A 24,767-nucleotide genomic window follows, 5' to 3' on the forward strand; every position below is an offset into this window, starting at 1 on the left:
TTCTATCTAATTTGCCTAGTCCAAGAGATTCCTGCTGTATACAACGGCGGGTGTGGGGGGGGGGGGGAGGATACTTCCTCTAAGTGGATGTCACTAGTGACAAATATTCCAGTAGTGCAGATTCATAAAGCTCAGTACATGCAATTACATAATGAATTGATCCTCAATGATCGCTAAAAGCGCCCTCTAGGGACGGGCGATATGGCCTAAAAATAAAATTTGATTTTTATTTATTTTTTTTAACTTAAGGGCAATTTTTTATTTTAATCTCAACATTCTTGATTTTTGCTAAAAAGAGTTAAGCCAGCTAAAGCCCGACGGAGGAGTTGGATATATTTGAAGAAGGCTTCCTTGTCCCACCACCCAGTTATGATTAACTATAGCAAAGAAACTGCAGAGATAAACCTATAAACCGCCACCTTCAGTTCTATAGTGATCTACGGCTCCCTTGGCACAACAAATGTTTTTCTGCACAGACTGGCTCCTATAGAAACAGGTAAGACTAGTCTGTGAAAAATTACACTTGTCATCTCTGTAGGACAGTCCACTGGGGCCTAAATAGATGCTAAGTGTGAGAGCCAGATCCATACTCCACACTCCTGTGGGGTCTGTGGCAGTCCGCCAGCGTGGGCTAATTTGCATACAGGATTAAAATTAATTTTATCAGCAATGAAGATGCTATGAAGGGATACAAAGTTGTGTGTCCAACTGTTTTTAACCCCTTCCCGACATCTGACGTATCCATACGCCAAAGTCGGGTAGGGGAAGTATGGAACGGGCTCACGGAGAGAACCCGCTCCATACGATGCCGGTGTTGGCTGTTTGTTACCGCCGACACTTCAGAGTAACGAGCGGCATCGCGCTCAAGCGCGATCACGCTCGTTTAACTCGTTAAGTGCCTCGGTCAATAGCGACCGCAGCATTTAAATCGTTAGAAAGAGGGGGGCAACCCCCTCTAACAGCTCATGGCGCCCCCCGCAACGCAATCGCGGGGGGGTCGATGGTTGCTATGGCTGCCTGGGGGCCTAATGAAGGCCCCCAGGTCCGCCATCTTTGTGCACCTATTAAAGGAACAGTGTCATCACAAATTATTTTTTTATATGTTAAAGATGTTAGTGCTTTATTAAAAACGTTTATATTCATTTGTGTGTTTGTGTTTTACTTTTTCTTATTTTTACACTTTTTCTTCCCTATGGGGGCTGCCATTTTTTGTTCCATTTCTGTCTGTGTCGATTAACGACACATACAGACATGGAATACGGCAGCCACAGTCCCATAGGGACTGCGAACGGCTCCCGTCCCATTGACTTCAGTGTACGGCGTCTGTGTGGGAACTGCGCATGCGCCGCTCCCACACAGTCCAATTCGAAATTGGCGCCGTCCGGCGCCATTTTCCTGTGGACCGGAAGTCGCGGCCGGACAGTAATATTACTACTTCCGGTCGCGGCTTCCGGATTTGTGCACTTGGACCAGCGGCAGCAAACGGAGCGGACGGGCCGGAGGGAGCCGCGGCGGCAGGAGCAGGTAAGAGATTTCAATGTATGTTCGTGTTTGTGTGTGTTTACTACTGTATGTAAACCTACTACACTGTGTGTTAGCTCAAAAAATGGCGACACACAGTGTAGGAGGTTACACCGTTCAAACCCCTCGTTTATCCCGGCACTAGCCAGGATAAAGGAGGGGGGGATGCTGAGAGCTCACTAGAGCGAGGGCTTTTAACCCATTGTTGCAATGCTGCAATTTTGGGAATAGCTCCATCTAGTGACCAAAAATGGGTAGTATTATAAATTAGAATTAATTTATAATATTTCCTGACTATTTCCTGACTCGTGAAAAAAATAAAAAAAATTTGAACAATGTTTAATCACCCACACACTAAATGTTTAATTTTTAAAAAAAAAAACATGTTTTTCTGGCAACACATTCCCTTTAAGCCTTGCCTCCGGCAGGGCTTAATAGTTGCCTGTCAAAATCACAATATACTGCAATACATTAGTATTGCAGTATATCATGCAAGCGATCTAACGATCGCTGGTTGAAGTCCCCTAGGGGGACTAATAAAAAAAGTACAAATTAGTTAAATAAAGTTTAAAATTAAGTTCAAAAAGCCTCCCTTTTACCATTTCCCCCCTAGAGCATAGTAAAAAAATAAATACATAAACATAATTGGTATCACCGCGTCCGTAAAAGTCTGAACTATTACAATATATCAATATTTAACCCGCACGGTGAACGCCGCAAAAAAAATAAAAAATTTAAAAGCCAGAATCACTATTTTTTGGTCACCTAATCTCCCACAAAAAAAAATTAATAAAGTTATCAAACCGTCGCATGTACACCAAAATTGTATTATTAAAAACTACAGCTTATCCCGCAAAAAATAAGTCCTCATACCATTTAATCTATGGAAAAATAAAAAAGTTATGGCTCTCGAAATTTGGCGACACAAAATACATTCTCTTTTTTCATTTAGGTTTTTACTTGTAAAAGTAGTAAAATATAGAACATACATATATATTTGGTATCGCCGTAATTGTATTGACCCACAGAATAAATTTAACATGTTGTTTTAATTGGACAGTGAACTCCGTAAAAACGGCGCGCAAAGAAACCATGGAGAAAAAGCAGTTTTTTTTCATTTTCTACCCCACAAATAATTTTTTTCCCGTTTCCCAATACATTATATGGAAAATAAATGGTGCTACGAAAAACTACAACTCGTCCCGCAAATATCAAGCCCTCATAGGACTATATCGACGGAAAAATAAAAAAGTTATGGCTTTTGGAAGGTGGGGAGGAAAAAACTAAAAATTAAAATCTGAAAAAGGGCTGTGGCGGGAAGGGGTTACACGCCCTACCAAGCACTGGGAGTTGTCTGGCAAGGGTTAAAGGGGCTGACTTATTAAAACGTTTTAGAAACCGCTGCAAATGTCCTAAAAGAAAAAAAAAAACATCTCTTGCTTCTTTCCCCTGGCAATCTAGCGCTGACACTCCGGCGGTCCTCCCGATGTTTGTTTTCATGGGGCCAGGATGTGACCGCTGCAGCCAGAGTGGTCAGCGGTCACGTGCTGTATTTTTAGCATGAATGCTCAGTGATGAGCTGCCAATAAGACAGGAATCCCACACATCACTACTGATTGGCTGTAGCAGTCACATGCTGGCGGCCTAAACAAAACCGGGAGGACCGCCGGATCGCCAGGGGAAAGTAGTAGTGGTAATGATTTTTTTTTTTCTTTTAGGACATTTGCAGACATTTATAGAACAAATGAAAGTCCGATAACCCCTTTGATTATGATGGATTATTTTTAACGTTGTTTCATTATTTCTATAGTCCAACCTGTATCCATTTACCAATGACTATCACTACAGTTACAATAGTTTTATATACCATATATTCTGCTCACTGTGCCCCCTACTACCTTTCCAGCCTTGATGTGTCAGACATCACCATTCATGACCTATCGCACGAAGTACCCTCCAGTGTTCACCCCCCTCATCCATAGCACTGCACAATACCCTCCATCCTGACCTCATTGTGACTTTCCCCAACGCCCTCCATGACAGTGGTGGTCTGTGGCGGTGCCCACTGGCCAAAAGGGGCCAGGATATATATTTTCGTATATAGCCCTCTTATTTATTAAGGCTACATTCACACGAGCGTATCAGATTCATGCATGTGAAAAACGTGCGTGAATCTGGTCCGTGTGTGTTGCGTTATGCATCAGTGTGCTCTGTGAGTGGCATGCGTTATTCACGCACTCGCAAAGCACATTTTTATTTTTTTTCAATTGATGCGCAAATCGCGCACCGACACGGATGTCCATCTGTGTGCAGTGCGTGGTTTTCACGCACCCACTGACTTGAATGGGCGCGTAGGTGCGTGAAAACTCACCAATATAGTACATGCAATGAGTTTGACGCAGCTGACTTTCGCTGCGTGAAAACTCACGCATGTGTGAACGGCCCTATTTAAATCAATCGGTCCGTGTGCTGCTCGTGATTTCCATACGCAGCATACGGACGTTATTCACGTTCGTGTGAATGGGCCCTTAGAATAAGTGCAAATAGCATTACAATGCGGACGTGGGAGCGGGGCCAAAATTCAGGGAGAGGCTGGGGAATTGATTTAATGATCCTGTACAAAAACAAAATCGTGAGGCGTCCAAATGGCCAATTAATCAAATGAATACCATTCTCCGTCACTTATGGTGGGAAGGATGAAAAAGATTTACAGTATTTTAGCCTGTTACGGACCTGGATTTTAAACTTGTGCCATTATAAATGTACATCTACAGCATAGGTTTAGCCCTTTCACTGCCAAGGATTTGTCTGTGACTGCTTGCCGCATCTACAAAACGTGGGCTTTATCTTAGATTTGTATCATATTAAAACCTAGAATCTTAGCTTTCAAACGATACTAAGGTCACAGCTCTAGATGCCATGTTAGGGGCGCAATGGATTGAAGTCGGGGAGCAGGATGAAAAGTTTTACTTCCTGGTTTTGTGACTGTAAGGGGGAAGTGACGACAGAAGGAAGAAAGATCACAGTCCGTTAAGCTGGCCATACACATAAGATGAGTAACGGCCACAAGGCGGCCAATTAATCGTACATACGATCCAACCATCAACATTTTGGACAAAACTGGCAGAGGTAATTTAAATAAAAAATATAAAGTGGGCATGCGCAAAGTGGCAAATGATTGGCCTCATTCGGACAGATTAAATTTTTGGCAGACAATAGTCTGGGGCCGTCTATTGCGTACATTTTTCAAACTGTCAAATTGGACGTTTCTGCTGACTTATCTTATTGCGTATGGGCAGCTTTAGGCTGTGTTCACACTGAGTTTTTTGCAGGAGGAAAATTCGGCCTCAAAATTCCGTTTGGGATTTTGAGGCAGATTTTGACCTTCCTGCACAGCGTTTGCCGCGATTTTCACTCGCGCCCATTGAGTGCTACGGGCAAAAAACTCTGCGAAATACGCCTTCTCTGCCTCCCATTGATGTCAATGGGAGATCAGAGGCGCAACCGTGCGAAGATAGGGCATGTCCCTTCTTTCTCCCTCGAGGTGCTTTTACCACTCGCTGGAGAAAACCGCCTCCCATTGAAATCAACGGGAGGGATTTTTGGATGGTTTTTGACTAGTTTTGCGGAGCGATTTCAGCGCCAAAAAACTTGTCAAAATACTTTGTGTGAACAGAGCCTTACAGTCAACTTTCCCCCTGAGCAGCCTCCAGTGACCCTCCCCCCAAGGGATGTGATACAGGAACTTATCGTGTTATCCCCCCCTCTTTTACCAATAAGAGAGGATATATGCTCTGGCACATTTAAAGAGGCTCTGTCACCAAATAAGTTCCCTATCTTCTACATAATGTGTTTGGCGCTGTAATGTAGATAACAGCAGTGTTTTTTATTTAGTAAAACGATAAATTTTGACGGAGTTATGACCCATTTTAGATTTATGCTAATGACTTTCTTAATAGACAACTGGGCGTGTATTTACTTTTTGACCAAGTGGGCATTGTAAAGAGAAGTGTATGACGCTGTCCAATCAGTGACCAATCAGCGTCATACACTTCTCTACATTCATGTACTCGGCACAGTGAGCTTGCTAGATCATGATGTGCTGTCACTTACTCACACATTAACGTTACTGAAGTGCCTTGAGAGTGAATAGACATCGCTTCCAGCCAGGACGCGATGTCTATTCACAATCCTGACACTTCGGTAACGATTGTGTGGGACTTACAGAACATCGAAATCACGCTGTGCTGTCATTTACAGCGTGATCATGCTTGATGTGCTGTAAGTCCCACACAAACGTTACCGAAGTGTCGGGATTGTGAATAGACATCGCGTCCTGGCTGGAAGCGATGTCTATTCACTCTCAAGGCACTTCAGTAACGTTAATGTGTAAGTGACAGCACATCGTGATCTCGCAAGATCACGATGTCTGAGTACATGAACGGAGAGAAGTGTATGACGCTGATTGGTCAGCGTCATACACTTCTTCTCTTTACAACGCCCAATTGGTCAAAAAGTAAAAACACGCCAAGTTGTCTATTAAGAAAGTCATTAGCATAAATCTAAAATAGGTCATAACTCCGTCAAAATTTATTGTTTCTCTAAATAAAAACCACTGCTGTAATCTACATTATAGCGCCAATCACATTATGTAGTAGATAGGGCACTTATAATGTGGTGACAGAGCCTCTATAAAGGGGGCGGAGGGAGTTTTTCTATCAAAGTAGAGAGAAGATAAGCAGTTTCACATCCAATCACCCCCTGCTCCTAATTAGGCTGCTTATCTCCGATATTTACAGGCTTTTAAGTCATGAAGATTTTTGGTCTTTTTAGTTTTGGTGATTATGTGAAGATTTGTGCATGCTGACATCACCATAAGTAGCATGTATGAACTCCACATAGTATACTTTTATTTTTAAGATGTGTGGTGCATCTCAGGCTTTACTTGGGTCAGAATGTTAGCCCCATACATGATTTTTTATGCAATTTTACACGTTGATGCAAATTGCAAAAAGGTACCCGTGACTGTAAAGTGCTGTGCGGCATTTCTACCATGTGTATTGTGTCTAGTTTTAAAAAATATACAGTTATGGGGGTATAAAATATTTTTGGTATTTTACAATTCAGGTTTTATTTATGCATGTCAAGTGTGTGAAAATTGTCACGGCTCCGAAAGGGTAAAAATCTCCTGCAATCAAGAAGAACCAAAGTGAGTGCCCAGCTGTTAGAGATAGGCAGACACCCTTATTCTCCAACTACCCACACGTGACCGCTGCAGGAAATCCCTGTCCTGTACGGTGGGCACAGAGGACAGTGCTGAGGACAGTGATTGGCTGTAGCGGTCACCTGCATGTATTCAGTGTCATCACTGCTGGACAGCAACAGAGACAGGCAGGAGTTCTGGAGCAGCGGGGGATTTATAAGGTAATGCTTATTTTGTCACATCCCCTGATTGCAGCCAGTCTTTTAATGTCCCCTTAAAAACTGATCTATGGCATCCTAGCTAAAAAGTATTTTGAAAACCAAATATTGAAAATAGCTGCCAAACCCTTACCCTACGCATGGCTTCCTCCTCTTCTTGACGCTTCTCGTAATGTGCAAAGTCATCAAAGATAGAGGTTGTATGCTTGAAAGTCGCAATTATTTTAAGGACTTGCTTGGCTTTTTCTAGGGGTACCTCTTGAGTGTCCCTTGAGTTGGTAACAGGCTTATTATCGTTGTTTTCCAAACGAATGTGTCGCAGTTGGTTATTAGGAACGTCTTTGACAAAGACCCATTTGACTTCAAACTTTCCCTTCCACTTGTCTTGCGACCAGACTCCAGCATATGCATTATAGTCTACAACAGACTTCATCTCTGCAACTCCACAAAAATGTCCACTTCCATTTACACTGAAGAGTAAATAAAGTGGGCCTTTCCCATTCAAAGATCGGTAAGCAGCATCCAAACGCTTATTGCCATGTTCAGTACTGCACCAGATTGAGTACTTGATAGAACGGTGGATATCGTCCTCAGAGTAGCTTTTGATTATAAACACGCGCCCATTTTTCAGACTCCAATCAAAGTCTTTGGGATTATAGTTGTTTATGGCCTTCAATTTCTCCAGTACAGGGTGAACCTCAACACCAGGTGAGGAGCTAAGAGGCACAACACCTAAGCTAAAGTTCTCATTGCCAGATAGATTGTTCTGATTGAAGCCAACGCCCCTATTCCTAGGTGCCACCCAGCGATTCTGAAGCTGCTGCTGTACCTGGTGTGGCGGGGCCTGGTGCTGAGGTCCTTGGTGCTGCTGTTGAGGCAGTTGGTTTTGCACCATGGGTAGAGGTTGTGTTAATGGCTGAGGCTGCTGCATTACAGGCTGAGGGGGCAGGACTGGCTGAGCAAGAGGGGTCTTTACCACAGCCCCCTTGTCATCCCAAGTTCCAATATTGATGTTGTGTTTTATAGGCGGTGGAGGAACTGCAGTGCTGCCAATACCCATATTGCCCTTAGGTTTAAGTTTAGGCTGAGGTTTTGCTGGCTTTCGAGCAATGGCAGCCCAAGAAGTTGGTTTGGGCGCTGAACTGCTAACTGGAGGCATGCTATTTGCGGCTATACTAGTCATTCCTGCACTAGTCAAGGCTGAACCAACAGTTTTTGTTACAGCAGCATTCATGTCCCCGCCAATTTTCAGTCCTGTCATTCCTTGCTCAATGCTGTTAATTCCCGGCACTTTGCTCAAAGTATCACTGCCAAAGCCAGCTTGCCCGTCAGCAATGGCTCTACCGAGGGAACTAGGTGGGTATCCGTAGCTGCTGCTATATGCAGAACTTTGAGTTGATTGTCCCTGAGATCCACTTGTCCCCCATGTGGAGAAATCCGCATTCCCAGGAAAAAAGTTAAACCCATGCTGGCTTAAGAAAGGAGGAGTGTTCCCCAAAGCGCCAGGCTGACTAAACACTCCATCCGGTATGTAGTGGTGTTCCCCATTGCTCATCTGTCCATACAAGTACGGCATTGGTGGGTCTCCTGCAGTTGACCATGCTGCCTCACCAAGGGAGTAAGGGAATCCAATGGATGGAGCATAATAACTAGGCATGTAAGGGTCTGACATTGGTGGATAGCTATTATTCTGTAACAAAATATTAAAAAAAAGAGGATTACTTTCAGTAGTTAAGATCATGTGGAAATATTTTACAACTATTTAAAAAAAAAAAAAAAAAGGCTGCAATTTCCATAAAGAGCATTTTTGTCTAATAAAAAACTAACATTAAGCTTTAATATTGTGCTAAGCGGTTCCAAAATTATAAGGGTCTCATACAGGGTAACGGATGTAGGGTGACCGCTACAATTGGTCACCAGTGTTGTTAGGGCCAGTCACTCAGCCTCCAACAGACCTAATGCATTGTTGTATTCTATAATGGTGCAGATTTTTAAGGCACTTAGAGTGGGTGAAAAGTTAGATTTGTTATCCAAGTCTCCACAGACACGAAGTGCCAGTAAAAAAACAGTTTATTTATACATCCAAGCATTTCAGCTGAACTGCTTTTTAATGCATACAGTACATATAACTTCACTATTTTCTGACATTAAGTTAAGAAACATCAAAGGATCAGATCATTGGCTCTATTCAAATTCCAGATGAACATCGCTCTGGAACAAGTTTCTGAAACCGATGAGCCAAAAGGTGCACAGACCCATTTAGTCTAGTGATGAAGGGGGTACCAGCTGATGACCCACCACTGATGCAGTCCTCAGACATGCCAGAATGACTTATAAGGAGATCGCTAGAGTAGAGGGTCTTGTATGGAACATTATTTACTTCTGCACCCAAATAACTTGTGAACAGACTTGGGGCTCAAATGAGTTGTATGTAGCCGTAATACAGTACCCATTAAAGTCTTTGTGGGCATACTGTAGCACCGTATGCCACCAATTTAAATTCAGAGGACTGAACAGAAAAATCAAAATGCTCCATTGGATAATGTATTACGGAGAGATTCTCCCCTAGAAACATTGCTTCTAGGGGAGATTATTTTCGTAATAAGGCGCTGTACGGAGGCACTATATGGCAGACCGAGGGACTCTGTGGTCACTTTAAAAGGCTCCACGCATGAGGCAATCTTAAGAGTCAAGAATGTCCCTTAAAGAGGCTCTGTCACCACATTATAAGTGCCCTATCTCCTACATAATGTGATCGGCGCTGTAATGTAGATTACAGCAGTGTTTTTTATTTAGAAAAACGATCATTTTTGACGGAGTTATGACCTATATTAGCTTTATGCTAATGAGTTTCTTAATGGACAACTGGGCGTGTTTTACTATATGACCAAGTGGGCGTTGTACAGAGGAGTGTATGACGCTGACCAATCAGCGTCATAAGCTTCTCTCCATTCATTTACTCTGCAGATAGCGATATAGCTATATCGCTAGCTGCAGCCTCATACACACACTGTAACATTACTGCAGTGTCCTGAAAATGAATATACATTACCTCCAGCCAGGACGTGGTGTATTCATTCTCCTGACCACCTCTGTGGCGTCTCTGTGAGACTACAGCACAGCACAGCGAGCTCTCGATGTGAATGACAGCTTACAGCGTAATCTCGCGAGACTATGCCTGCTATGCTGTAAATCACAGAGAAGTGAAGAAGTGGTCAGGATTCTAAATACACATCACGTCCTGGCTGGAGGTAATGTATATTCATTGTCATGACACATTAGTAGCGTTATAGTATGTTTATGTGACTGCACATAGCGATAGTGTATGACGGTGATTGGTCACTGATTGGTCAGCGTCATACACTTCTCTCCACAACGCCCACTTGGCCATATAGTAAAACACGCCCAGTTGTCCAATAAGTAACTCATTAGCATAAAGCTAATATAGGTCATAACTCAGTCAAAAATGAGTTTTTCTAAATAAAAAAACACTGCTGTAATCTACATTACAGCGCCGATCACATTATGTACAATATAGGCCACTTATAATGTGGTGACAGAACCGCTTTAAGTCTTATAGAAGTGGACAAAATCTGATTAATGTGGTTTAACACCGAAAAACTAAATATTTTCACCTTTCGTTATTACTTCTATACTCTAAAAGCAGATTTATCCATCAATGAATAATCCGTCCTCACAATGTAAATTTTACACTTCAAGCTTTAATGTATAAACCATTTGATGCCAAGTATAATAAACTGGTGTAACACATCCTATCACCTCTTATTTCATGGAATAAATCGCTATGTGCACTCGCCAACGTATAACAGACTCATTTCATGTAGACCGCTCTTCCACCAGATGGCTCCTTTCAGCTCAGTCATTAATTATTCATTGCATTTCAAGTCAAGTCAACAGAAAGTACAATTGGTTTTCACACAAGTAAACAGTGAATGAACTCCTTGTTTGTCAGTAACTTGACACGCACATTTTTTTTACTTTGCAAACTAGCTGATAAGAAGGTGCCGCCTGTTATTTTATTAGCACACTGCCTCCTCATAAAACATGATGCAATGTCACTACTGGGAAACAATTGTTCCAAAAAATGATTGAAGTATTGGATAATGAATATTGGTATTGGATTAGCTAAAAGACGAAAAAAAGAAACCTGGTAAAGATCAAGTTGCTTAACCCCTTGCCGCAGAATCACGTACATGCACAGCATGCATAGAAAGCAGCCATTAGCGCATTCCAACGTGCATATACGTGATGGATCGCCGAGCTCCCGCTGCAACGGCTGGGATTGGAGAAGCCTCCAATCCCAGCCGTTTAACACCTTAAATGCCGCGGTCATTAGCGACTGCGACATTTAATTTGTTTGACAGAGGGAGGGAGCTCCGTCTGTCACGGATTGGCGGCCCGCGAATGCAATCACCGACGGGTTGCCATGGCAGCCGGGAGCCTAACAAAGGCCCCCAGGCCTGCCGTGGCTGTATGCCTATTGGGCCCTGCCAGAGACATGGCCTAATAGATTGCCTGTCAGTTACACACGGAGGGGCAATAATGCTTTGGTATACTAAGTATACCAAAGCATTATATGAGCGATCAGACGATCGCATGATAAAGTCCCCTAGTGGGACTAAAAAAAATTACGTTAAGTAAAGTGTATATATATATATAAAAAAAAAAAAAAAAAAAAGAATAAAAAAAGTTATGACTCTTGGAATGTGGGAAGGAAAAAATTAAAAGGAATGCTTGGTCCTTAAAGAGTCTCTGTCACCAGATTATAAGTGCCCTATCTCCTACATAATGTGATCGGTGCTGTAATGTAGATAACAGCTAATAAAGTGTGTAAAAAAAAAGTTTTTAGTAGTGAAAAGGAAAAAAAAAAAAAGTTTCAAAAACCCCCCTTTTCCAGTTTTTGCCCTAAAGTAATGTAAAAATAAAAAAGGAAACAAAATTGGTATCGCTGCGTCCGTAAAAGTTGGAACTATTACAATATAGTGTTATTTAACGTGCACGGTGACGCCGTAAAAGAAAAATGTAAAAATGCCCAAATCTCCGTTTTTGTTCAAATTAGCTAAAAAAAAATTTTTTATAAAAAGTGATCACAAAGTTCTACGTACCAAAAAATGGTACCGATAAAAACTACAGCTCATCCCGCAAAAAATAAGCACTCACACCGCTCAAAAAGTTATGGCTCTGAACATAGCCTTAGCCCGCAAATAATTTTTTTTTTCAATTTCCCAGTACATTATATGGAAAAAAGCAAAGAAACTACAGCTCCTCCTGCAAAAAATAAGCCCTCACACCACTCTATTGACGGGAAAATAAAAATGCTATGGCTCTTGGAATGCGGGGAGTGAAAAAAAAGGTCAAAAAATGGCCCCAATATAATTTTGACATAATGTACAGACTTGGCAAAGGCTGCAACAAATGTACAGACCACAGCAGAAGACAAACATCTCTTCTGTACTAGATTATAAATCCAGGTATTTTCAGATTTCTCAATGCAATGTTCAGGTCGTTAACCTACCTGATTTGTCTGGCTGGTTAGATATGGCTCAAAGTCATCATCGTTTACTGCATCTTTCTGATGCATTGAACCGTTCTGTACTGCAACTGGACAGAAAAATTGTTGTTAGGTTACAAAGTAACAATAGTCCCTATACACATCTATAATTCAACATAAAGAACAAGCAGAAAGTTAAAATGTATTATCCTACAAGATGATGCCTTAAGGAATATAAAGGAAATCAAGTTTGTGTAATTAAAAAACAAAACAAGAAAACATCAATTATATACATAGTTAAAAAAAAAAATAGGAAGCTTGACAAACATGGGTATTTTCTCTAAAGTGTATTAGGCTGGTACAAACACAACACCAAATAAAATAAATCGAATTGGCTAAAATTCAGCTTTGGCTAAAAGGGTCCATTCATGCCATGGTCCCTATACCACTGAAATTCAACAAGTGCCTTGTTGAACCAGCTTGCTGGGCGTTGATATGAGCTGTTAAAGTGGTTGTCTATTGAAGACTGGCAATCGGATGATCACCTTAGGTCCGGATTCAGGCACCCTAGGCAAATACTGTGGTCGCTGAGGGAGGGGGGGGGGGGGCTACAGCCAGACATGCATTCATATGTAGTATCACATGCTGGGCATTCAAATGAATGGCCTTCCATAAAATCGATGGACGGCTGGGTCTGCCAGAGTGAGGGTCATCCTCTGTGGGCAGCTCTCTTCTCTGGCTAATAGAGTAGGGTATCCCTCTATGATGTCCACATAGCCTAACATTTTTTATTTTTCACCAGTTATATTTTCACACTGGCCACTGAGCCCTCACAATACATTTCAGGCTTTGTAGAGATCACTTCTTGGCAGTTATCTCGTTATTACTGGCAGGATTAGAATGACCGGTAACACCTCTATATAGATAACACAGGATCACACCACGGACAATAGGTGATTGTCACAGCTCCCCTCCCCCACAGGTCACTGCATGCACACTCAACTCTCCTATAAAAGTCAATGGGGGGATGTATTAACTTTTCTACGTCAGTCTTTTGGTATATAAAAGCTGTAAATGTATAAAAAATTGCAATTTGTGCAAAAAAAAAATGGAGTTCTGATGCATTTACACAAACCCCCTTCTTTCCATAAGTGAAAGAGGGAACGGCCTGTCGCAGCCGGACAAATGGACTATAATTTATAGCAGAAACTGGCGTTAATTGCAGCAGAAATTTACACGTACATTTCCTTTTCAGGCCCAGTGACTAATTTATTAGGTGTCCGTCTCTTATTAAATTAGGGGCATCTTACTCCAGCTATTTTTATGAAATGCCAATCTTAATAAATCTCCCCCAATGAGTCATCTTATCAGAAAATAAAAAGTGTCTGCCTTTATTTAGGAAAAAAATATAAAAATGATGGGCTTAAACACGATTTATTCCGACCTTTCCATTTACCTTGCGGATTTGGCCGCAACAAATCCGCCGCAAAATCCTCATGTGTTACATGCAGATTTTAATGTGGATTTGGAGACACCGCAGAGTACTGCGGATTTCACCCTATGCAATGCACCAGGAGAAATCCATATCAAAATTCACCTGTAATAAATGCGGACTTTGCTTCAGGTTCACTAAAATAAAAAATACGCCACGTGTGAATCCAGGCTCTTAGTGTTACCCATCACTCAAGCAAAATAACAGAGGAGAATGCAGAGTCTCAATGGGGGAGGTGTTGCAAACTGGTGAAAAGTTAAAGTGCAGTGGTGCCCATAGCAACCAATCAGGTTGCTGCTTTCATTTTCTGAAGGGTACCAAAAAAATAAAAAAATAAAAAAGGGCAACTATGGTAAAATATCTATTCATGTATGCCCCTTCCTAGACACGTGTATTGATCACAAAAACGGTCAACACATTAGTCAGATCGGAGTGAAATCTTTAAGATAAGAATAGTGGGGAACCAATGTTTCCTTTTTAATATGACTGGCACCGTTGGTCAGTGACACGCTGCTACATAGGAAAGTGTACGCAGCCATTTCATAACATCGCAGTTCACCAGGATTTTTATTTTCATCATAGAGAGCTGAAACCTTCTAATCAATCTGTTGCCCTTCAGATCTTGGCATGGTTTGAAGACTGGGTGTTTGTTTACACACAAACCTCCGCAGAGTGAGTGTACAGAAGTGCTGCATACTTATGTACTCAGCAACTACATGTGAACGTGCAGATGTAAACAAGTACATTGTGTCCAGATGACTCAGCCCCTAAAATCTTGCCACTGGGGTTGAATTACAACACTGTGTACAGTAGCAAGTTAAAGGGGTTTTCCCACGAAAGACATTCATGACATATCCACAGGATGTCATAAATGTGGGTCCCACCGATCTTTAGAACGGGGCCCCCTAATCCCCGTTCTAGAATTTTGTGCTCATGCTGACTTGCGGCCACTTCCTAATTACATGGTCGGAACTTACAGAAACCGCATAACTCGCTGAGCTACGCTGTTTTTGTACCTCCCATAGCACTGAATAGGAGTTACGGAAACAGAGTAGCTCGCATGCTACGCTGCTTCCGTAACGGCCATTCACTACTATGGGACATACGGAAACAGCGTAACTCCTCGAGTTATGCAGTTTCTGCAACTCCCGACCACAAAACGCTGGAACGGGGACCCCGTTCTAGAGATAGGTGCAGGTCCCAGAGGTGGGACATGCATCTATTTGACATTTATGACTTATCCTGTGGATATGTCATAAATGTCCTTCATAGGAAAACCCCTTTAAGCACTTGAGAACTACATTAAAAGGCATGACGTAATACATGCATCCTTGGCAGTGAAAGGGTTAAAACAAAAACCACAGCTAAAACAGAAGTTCTATTAAAGCCTGGCATCTTGTCTTTTAAATGATACCAGGATCAAAGCTCTAGGTGAAATATTCGGGGTGCAGAACTCGTTTGAAGCCTGTGAGCAAGATGGAAGAGTCTTTACTTCCTAGTTCTGTGTAAGGAAGGAAGCTGCGGGTGATGACAGCAGGAGGAGAGCACCCGTGTGTCACTGTCATCTCTTACCAATCAGAGGATGTGTGTGCGCTCATTGTCGCAGTCACACCTCTAATCACCAGCTAAGGTGAGGGCTACAGGATCGCTGTGTCGCCCCTACCTGTATCTCAGGTAATGAAAATTAATGTGGCCGCGTTGCCACATACGCAACACGACAGTCGCAAGAACTGTGAACCTGCTGGACTTTTTGCGACTGTCGTGTTGCAGCAACCCGCGGGTCGCAATGCAGCCACATTGACTCATCACCTGGGATCCAGGCAGGGCAACACAGCGAATTTTGGCAGCGCGACCTGCCCTATCCTAATGGTGAAATGGTCTTGAACTGTAGACAGGAGAAATACAAAACTGGCTTCACCAGGGGACAAGAACGAAATGATCCCGGTTTATTCATTTTAATCTATATTACCATCTTGAATGATCTGTTTGCAGTAAAGACAACTAGACACTCAAGCTAAAAGCCATATCATATTTGACTTTTTCTTATGGAGACTGAACCTTCTGTAAATACAGTTTTCCATTGCAACACTGCTCCAGAACATGAATCAACAAGAAGATGATGAAACAAAGCTTTCCAGCTGCGAACCATTACAACAAAGAAAAAATACTGGAAAACCTCAAACTAGGAGTTACTCACCTGACAACATTTAGGCTATGTTCACACGGGGTATTTTGCCGAGTTTTTTGACGCGGAAACCGCGTCGCAAAACTCGGCAGAAACGGCCCAAGAACGCCTCCCATTGATTTCAATGGGAGGCGTCGGCGTCTTGTTCCCGCGAGCAGTAAAACTGCCTCGCGGGAAAAAGAAGCGACATGCCCTATCTTCGGGCGCTTCCGCCTCCGACCTCCCATTGACTTCAATGGGAGGCAGGAGAAAGCGTATTTCTCGCTGTTTTATGCCCGCGGCGCTCAATGGCCGTGGGCGAAAAACGGCGCGATAATTGCCGCGATAATCGGCGTGCTGGGAGAGGAATATCTGCCTCAAAGTTCCAAACGGAATTTTGAGGCAGATATTCCTCGCCCAAAATACTCCGTCTGAACATAGCCTTATACTGCACCAAGATCCATTACAAAGAATTGTTCACACCAAGCATATAATGCTAGCCACCAACGAGCCGACTCTACTCTCCGAGACAGAAATCAGGCTTTGCAGCGTGGAGATGAGGCCTTCAAGGGTAGCTAACCGTCCAACAAACTTCTGACATGTCATAGTGACATTGTCATGCCCATGGCCGCAGGCCGTCAGGCTTACTCACCTCCTGACTCCCACAGCCATGACACTGTGAGCGCTGGTTCCCATCTGCTCCTCATGAGACGCCAGCGCTCACTTCTGCCTCTCCTGGCCGGGCCCGTAGGGTGCGCGCGAACGCTCGTGCTCGCTCTTAAAGGGCCAGCGCATGCACCTGAAATTAAAGAGGCTCTGTCACCACATATAAGTGCCCTATATTGTACATGATGTGATCGGCGCTGTAGATTACAGCAGTGTTTTTTTTATTAAGAAAAACGATCATTTTTGAGTTATGACCTATTTTAGCTTTATGCTAATGAGTTTCTCAATGGACAACTGGGCGTGTTTTTCTATATGACCAAGTAGGCGTTGTGGAGAGAAGTGTATGACGCTGACCAATCAGTGACCAATCAGCGCCATACACTTCTCTCCATTCATTTACACTGCAGATAGCGATATAGCTATATCGCTACGTGCAGTACATAAACACACTATAACACTACTTATGTGTCAGGACAATGAATATACATTACCTCCAGCCAGGACGTGAGGTGTATTCAGAATCCTGACCACTTCTGTAGCGTCTCTGTGATTTACAGCACAGCACGATCTCGCTGTGAATGACCGTTTACAGCGTAATCTCGCGAGACTACGCCTGCTATGCTGTAACTCACAGAGACGCTACAGAAGTGGTCAGGAGAATGAATACACATCACGTCCTGGCTGGAGGTAATGTATATTCATTGTCATGACACGAGTAGTGTTATAGCATGTTTAGTGACTGCACATGGCGATATAGCTATATCGCTATTTGCAGTGTAAATGAATGGAGAGAAGTGTATGACGCTGATTGGTCACTGATTGGTCAGCATCATACACTCCTCTGTACAACGCCCACTTGGCCATATAGTAAAACACGCCCAGTTGTCCATTGAGAAACTCATTAGCATAAAGCTAATATAGGTCATAACTCCGTCAAAAATTAGTTTTTCCAAATAAAAAAACACTGCTGTAATCTACATTACAGCGCCGATCACATCATGTACAATATAGGCCGCTTATAATGTGGTGACAGAGCATCTTTAAGTACAGAATTAGCCCATGAGCCCTGGGACTATATAAGAGGGGTCCAGCCCCTTCCTGCCTTGCCTGAGCCTTGTTGTCGTTACCCTAGTCTGTCTAGGCAAATGATCTCCTAAGTGTTTTCCAGTTCCTGCTACCTGTAACCCATATCCCGTGCTATCCTGGTTTAGTACCGTGTTTAACTGAAGTCGTGCTGTGCTGTATACCACGCCTTTCGTGCTACACCATGCCTGGCGCCTGCCTGCTGCCTAGTCCCAGCCGAGACGGTCTTGCTACTGTCTGAGCTAACACAGGTACGCCATACGAACTATAGACTCTGACCTGTGTCCTGTTGGCCAGCTGCCATACCGTCAAGGCGGTTCGGTCCAGTGGGTCCATGTACCTAACGTGACAAACATGTCAAAAGTTGATTGATTGATGGGGGTCCGATCACGGAGACTCCCACCAATCGCTAAAACAAAGCAGCTGAAGAACTCAGCCGCTTCGTGTCTGTTCGTCTTTTTCCAGAAATCAATGTATCGGATTATGGACTCAATAGAAAGTCTATGAGCCCGTACTCCGATACATCGGCTTTCCGGAAAAAGCGGAATATAAATGAAGAAGCTGAGCGCTCACGTGAGTGCTTCAGCTGCTTCGTTTTAGCGATTGGTGGGGGTCTCAGTACTCAGACCCCCACCAATCAAAACTTCTGACATGTCACTGACATATCAGAAGTTTGTTAAACGTTTAGCTACACTTTAAAGGCTGTTTAACCCTTTGTCGCTTTTTAAACATTTTTTTTTAGGAAATGTATGCGTTAGGTGTTTTTAAATATGTTTTAAATAGACACTTATTAAAAATCCTCTAGTTTTTGTGATGCAGCTTTTGTGTATGCAGACTGATTGATTGGGCTTACAGTGCCGCTATGCAGCTTCTATGTACAGTGCATACTTATAAGCACCATAGCAAAAAGTAAAAAAAAATAATAAATGTCAATTTGAAACACGTTTACAAATACCTAAGGCTACGTTCACATCTGCGTCAGGGCTCCGTTCATGGGCTCCGTCTGAGCTTTCCGTCAGAACGGAACCCTGACTGAAACAACCGGAAACCATAAGTTTAGGTTGGCACCACCATCGATTTCAATGGTGACTGATCCTGTGCACAAATGGTTTACGTTTGTCTCCATTGTGTAAGGTTTCCGTCGTTTTGACTGAATGAATAGCGCAGTAGACTACTTTATTGCTGCCGTCAAAACGACGGAACACTTGCACAACGGAGACAAACGGAAACCATTTGCACCGGATCTGTCACCATTGAAATCAATGGTGATGGAAACCTATGGTTTCCGATTGTTTCAGTCAGGGTTCCGTTCTGGCAGAAAGCTCAGATGGAACGCCTGAACGGAGCCCTGATGCATATGTGAACGAAGCCTAACACATACATTTCCTTAGCACAAAAAAAAAACAAAACAGCACATGTGGCAAAACATCACAGGAGCCTGGCTGTACAGAGACCAACCAATGGACCAGAGAAGCGTTTTGCCATGGGAAGGGAGAATAGTCCTTATTTCAAATTTTGAGAAAATAGTGTTTTTTTTTCTTTTTTTGACCTGGATCCAGAGGTAAACTTCAGGAAAATAGGGGTTGCGGGGAAGAAAAAAAATAAAAATAAAAACGTATAAAAAAATAAATAAAAGACATCTTCACAGTCCTTTGCCTGTAATAAGAGTATCTTTATTATGGTCACAAAAGAGTAGGCTCATGAAGACCAGGACACCATACAAACATTGCACTAGTATCACCCCCAGTCCAGTGTGCACGTGTATATATTATGAGTACACAATGTAATATAAAATCATCTTTAGTTTTCCGGATTACAACCCTCAGCGTTTACACTATTTTTTGGTATACAAAGGAAAATGCATTCTGATCTAGTCACAGGATTAGTTATATTACCCGTTCAATTCTTTCCAGTCTTTGACTACAGGTTAAGGGTATAGCCACACAGTAAAGTTTTGGTGCAATTTTTGATGCCGTTTTTGAAGACACAACCAGAAGGGAATCGTAAAGGGAGGGGAAACTGTGTGAATATACGCCCAATAGCTCTTACCTACACCGGATAACTTATTTTAGTGTATAAACACCGTTCCATAACATTAAAACCACTGACAGGTGAAGTAAATAACATTGAAGGGCTGGGATATAGCAGGCAGCAAGTAAATAGTAAGTTGCTGATGTGTTGGGAGAAAAAAAACAACAACAGGCAAGTGTAAGGATCTGAGCGACTTCATCAAGAGTCAAATTGTTATGGCTAGACGACTGGGTCAGAGCATCTCCAAAACGGAAAGGTCTCATGGGGTGTTCCAGGTATAAGGTGGTCAGCACACAACCAAAAGTGCTCCAAGGAAGGACAACCGGTGAACCAGCGACAGGGTCATGACCGCCCAAGGAACATTGATGCATGTGGGGAACGTTGTCGGGCAGCATGGTGGCTCATACAGACCGGGAATTTAGATTGTGAGCCCCCAATTGGGACAGGGATTGAGGACAACCTCTGTACAGCGATGCGGAATATGTTGGCGTTATACAAGTAACAGAAATAAATAATAAGGCTAGCCCTCTGGTCTGATCCCCACAGAAAAGCTACTGTAGCACAAATTGCTGGAAAAGTTAAAGAGAACCTGTCAGCCCTCCTAACAGGTCTGTGTTAGTAAACAATTCAAAAAGAAAAAAACAAAAAATATTTTCCAAAACATACCAGGCACTCTTTGGGATAAGAATAATTTTATATAAATTTTTATTAAATTCCATATAAAAATATATTTTAAAGATTTTTCATATATAAATATATCTCTTTCCTCTTTTATCCATAATACAAAGATTTTTTATAGGAAAAGAAAAGGGTTTGAGAAAACACATTTGTTTCAAACTATATTTATATTTATATAAAATTATTCTTATCCCAAAGAGTGCCTGGTATGTTTTGGAAAATATTTTTTGTTTTTTTCTTTTTGAATTGTTGCTCTCCGAAACGGCACCGTGCTATATATGGATTGCATATTTTGGGATTTCTATTAGGTATGGTTTATAACCATTTCTTGTGTTTACCTCTGTGTTAGTAAACACTTGTTTCCCCATTAAGACCATTCTGGGCCTTTTTTTTTTATTTTAATTTTATTTATTTTTTTAAACTCTGCGTAGTGCCATTCCTCTGTTATGCCGCAGAGAAATTATTTAAATAAACTGCCAACTAGGTGTTAACATTTCCCTATGAGCACTGATTAAACCGTGTGAGTCCAACTGGTAACATCCAATTGTCAATGTATTCATACATTTGTAGGAGGAATAACAGAGGAACGGCACAATTCAGAGTTCTAAGAAAAGAGGCTTCAAAATTGTTATTTTATGAGGAATAAAAGTATTTACTAGAATGTGACGCAGCACTGATGACGTTGAGTGGCGCTGCTCGGAGTCAGGACATTGTATGGCCTGACCAGAAATATAAGTGATTTGGGGGGGGGGGGGGTTGGTGACAGACTCTTTAAAGGGAACCTGTCACCAGCATTTCACCTATTGAACTTTACTTATCCATCACTGGCCGCTGCTATAAAAAGTTCATTGGCGTTATCCCCTCTCCTAAACTCCTCTTCCGACTGTAAATAACGGTCTGCAAACATTTTGCGCCTTTTATCGTAATAATCCGGTGTCCCTTTGTGCGCACACACCAGAAGAGGACATCAACGCACAAGCGCGGGATTTTGTGTGCTGGGGGGAGGCGAGGAGCTGTCAATCAAAAGTAAGGAGGCGGAGTAAACTCGGAAAGGCTTGAGGAATGAAGATATGACTCTTTCCAAATGAAGATCTGACTCTTTTATGCTCATTAGCATACGGTGTGGGAACACCAAATCACTGAATACTAAAGCTACAGTGCCGACTAAGAAGACAATTATAGGTTATATAGAAATGAGTTTTCACCCACTACCAACAGGTATTGCTGGTCTAATAGGTGAAATGCTGGTGACAGGTTCCCTTTAAATCTATATATTTATTAGACTTCTGGATGGCATACAAAGTAACACGTGGCCCTTCTAATTCACAGGTTTTTAATTTTCCACCTCTTTCTAGATATCAGTTATTTAGGCTCTGTTCACATCTGTGTTGGGGTCCCGTTCTGACGTTTCGTCTGAGCTTTCCGTCAGAACGGGACCCTGAACAGACAAATGGAAACCAGAGGTTTCCGTTTCCATCACCATTGATTTCAATGGTGACTGACCCGATGCCCGTGGTTTCAGTTTGTCTGTGTTTTGCACCGGATCCATCGTTTTGCTGGAAGCAAAAGCGTAAAAATTTTTATATAAATATGTAAGACAATAATTATAGGCTGCAAATCAGTAAAGCAGGATGTAATATGTTTTGTAGATACAGAGGCATATTTAGAATAAAATAAAAGCACTTACCTTTGTTTCCCTGTCCTTTAGGTCTCTGCAACAACGTGGAAAAAGAAAGAAAAAGGTCACTGGAATTAAATACACAGAAAATTCTTTAGAAGTTAGAATAAAAGACACCTACAACTCAAAGTATTTTCTACGTAAATATGTAATAACCCAGACACTGACCCACATGAGAAAGACACGTACAGTATCAGCAAACTAGAACCCCCAATACGTAAACAATGCAATTTATTAGGGCTGTGTTCACACTGGCATAACGGCTTTCATTTTAAAGAATCCATGTTATGGATTTGTATAGGAGCACAATGGACCCCATAGACCTGTAAAACTGGAGTTATAACCGTTCATAGGAATTATACAGATATCAGTATTTAAAGCCCCATTGTCACTTTAAGCTGCGCTCAGATGAGAATTCCTCTTTAGGAGATTATTTTCCAATCGTATACAGAACGCTAAAACGGCCATTTGCATTTTAAAACTGGTCTGGACAAATCTTAATAAAAGTGAGAAGCCAGCAACCTCATGCTGTGGGGCCGACCCACAAAAAAATAATAATAATCCAGCAACCAGGGATTTGAGTCTGGTCTTAAATGTTATTGGTAGTGACAATTTATCGATCATTACTCAACACCCGTCCACGAGAAGGATCTGTATTAATTGTCCAGTCTATGCCGCTTTAGGCTGACCGTTATCACAGAAAACACCCGCACAGTTTTCGATGGGCCTGCAGGAAATAGCAGACAAATGACAAGCTTCCGTTCATTTCACAATTTCGGTGGCAAAAGTTTAAGGTTCTGCCTGTAGGGGTTTGAGCGGAGACACGGCAGATATCTAGAATGAGGGGTAGCGGCAGTGACTGTGTTGAGCATGAATGAAGAGATGCCACTAATAGTTCATGAAATCTGTAACCAGCCTCAAAGGGGATGGCGAGTAAACCAATGGCAGTCCCAGCTCAAGGACCCCCCAACACTTATCTTTTTGACAAGTCTCTATGACATGCAAAAAGATAAGTGAAGGTGGAATTCCCCCTGAAGACTGCAGCAGCATATACTTCTGTTAGTAGCAGACTTCAGAAATCTGAAACTCGCCACAAATTGTCCTTCTACCCTGCCCGTCAATTATTTCCAGCAGCGAAGAGTCCATAGATATAGGATAACTGTGGACAGCTATGGAAAACCTACTGGCATCACTTATCTCAAGAGTATCTCAAGAGCATCCTAATTAACCTCTAAGGGCCTTTTTACCCAGGCAGATTTCCTGGCCGATCAGAAGCACCAATTGATCATAATTTGTCGAGCGCCACACATGGAGCAATGAGTTGGCGTATGGGGACGAAAGATCGGTAATGTGATCGTCAGCAGAAAATTCCGTTAACAGGGTGAGATGTGCTGCCGATAAACTATCATTTTTTTAGGCAGCACGAAATATGCGATCAGTCGGCAAACGAGCGTTCATTCGCGTTTGCTGCCATGATGACACAGGCAAATGATCAGGAATGAGTGTTTTTAGAAGTGCGCTTGCTCGCCCGATCATCAGCCATTGCAAAAAGAGCCCCCATAGACGTTACATTGCCGGCATATGCCAATAAAATAAATCTAATGTCTAGGGCCAACTTTACAAAACAGTGGACCCATTCTAGTCTCAAGATCAGTCAATTGTTGGGCTACATGAGTGGAGACGTTCGGTAAATTACCTGATATTACATCAACCTATCATCTGCTTTGGGGCCAAACATGGTGGAGCATCAGTTCAATACCTTTATTCAGTGGCTATGGATACAGAATCTCTTTTAGAAAAAAACATGTTGCGTTATTTTGCATTGATGGTAAATGTGTAGTTAATGCCTTCTCTACAACAGGAGGGATGAAGGGGGTGAAATACCGGAGACCTTCGCTAGACCACTCCAGGATTCATCTAACATTTCTAGTGAACCTTCATAGACAATGGAAAATAACCTAAAAGTGAGGTGCCCGTGGCAAATGTATAAAGCCCTTCTCTAGAACATAATTGTATTTATTTTCCTTTGGCCGGCAAATACAAGTGCTAACGAGTAGTAAGACTGAAGTAAACCTACAGAAGTACACTAGGGTTTATGTATCACTACATCACGGGGGAAAACCCGTCTGAATGAGCCCTAAGGTTGATAAACATGATCTCCATATATTTTCGGCACAGTCTGGACCTGATGAAGGCACCTCACTTGTTTTACCCATTTCTTCATTTCTAATAAAACATGAGCTGTGATTTAGAAATGTTGTACAAATAAAGGAGTACAGTAAATAAAGCAACAACTAAACAAACAATCCTAAACCAGAGTGCTTGTGTTGACAAACATCCCTAACATTGCACGGGCTATTTTGATTATTTTTTAGGATGTTAAGGGGTCAAAATCACGAAGCAACGTGCACCCCCTATAAGGACGGATTTGGGTGAAGCTGGCCATAGCGGTGATGATTCTTTATATATTAAAACCAATGAGCCCTTGTAGTTACCGTTGAGCCTGTGCCAAAAATTATGT

At 42.2% G+C, this 24,767-nt stretch overlaps 1 protein-coding gene across 5 annotated transcripts in view; it reads right to left on the bottom strand.

Moving 5' to 3' along the window:
- The window catches only part of YTHDF3 (YTH N6-methyladenosine RNA binding protein F3), a 37,696-nt gene that overhangs the window by 11,239 nt on the left and 1,690 nt on the right, over positions 1-24,767 (bottom strand). For 2 of the 5 annotated variants that reach the window (XM_075826185.1, XM_075826186.1), the window contains exons 2-4: positions 22,256-22,314; positions 12,479-12,564; positions 7,076-8,632 (exon numbers count right to left, since the gene is read on the bottom strand). In XM_075826185.1, the coding sequence (XP_075682300.1) occupies positions 7,076-8,632; positions 12,479-12,544 (1,623 nt within the window). In that variant the 5' untranslated portion in view covers positions 12,545-12,564; positions 22,256-22,314. Of the gene's footprint in view, positions 1-7,075; positions 8,633-12,478; positions 12,565-22,255; positions 22,315-23,942; positions 24,019-24,767 lie in introns of all 5 variants that reach the window. The other 3 variants (XM_075826183.1, XM_075826182.1, XM_075826184.1) reach the window with 2 other exon arrangements.

The sequence above is a fragment of the Rhinoderma darwinii genome, chromosome 5 (assembly GCF_050947455.1).
Source record: "Rhinoderma darwinii isolate aRhiDar2 chromosome 5, aRhiDar2.hap1, whole genome shotgun sequence".
NCBI classification, from domain to species: Eukaryota; Metazoa; Chordata; class Amphibia; order Anura; family Rhinodermatidae; genus Rhinoderma; species Rhinoderma darwinii.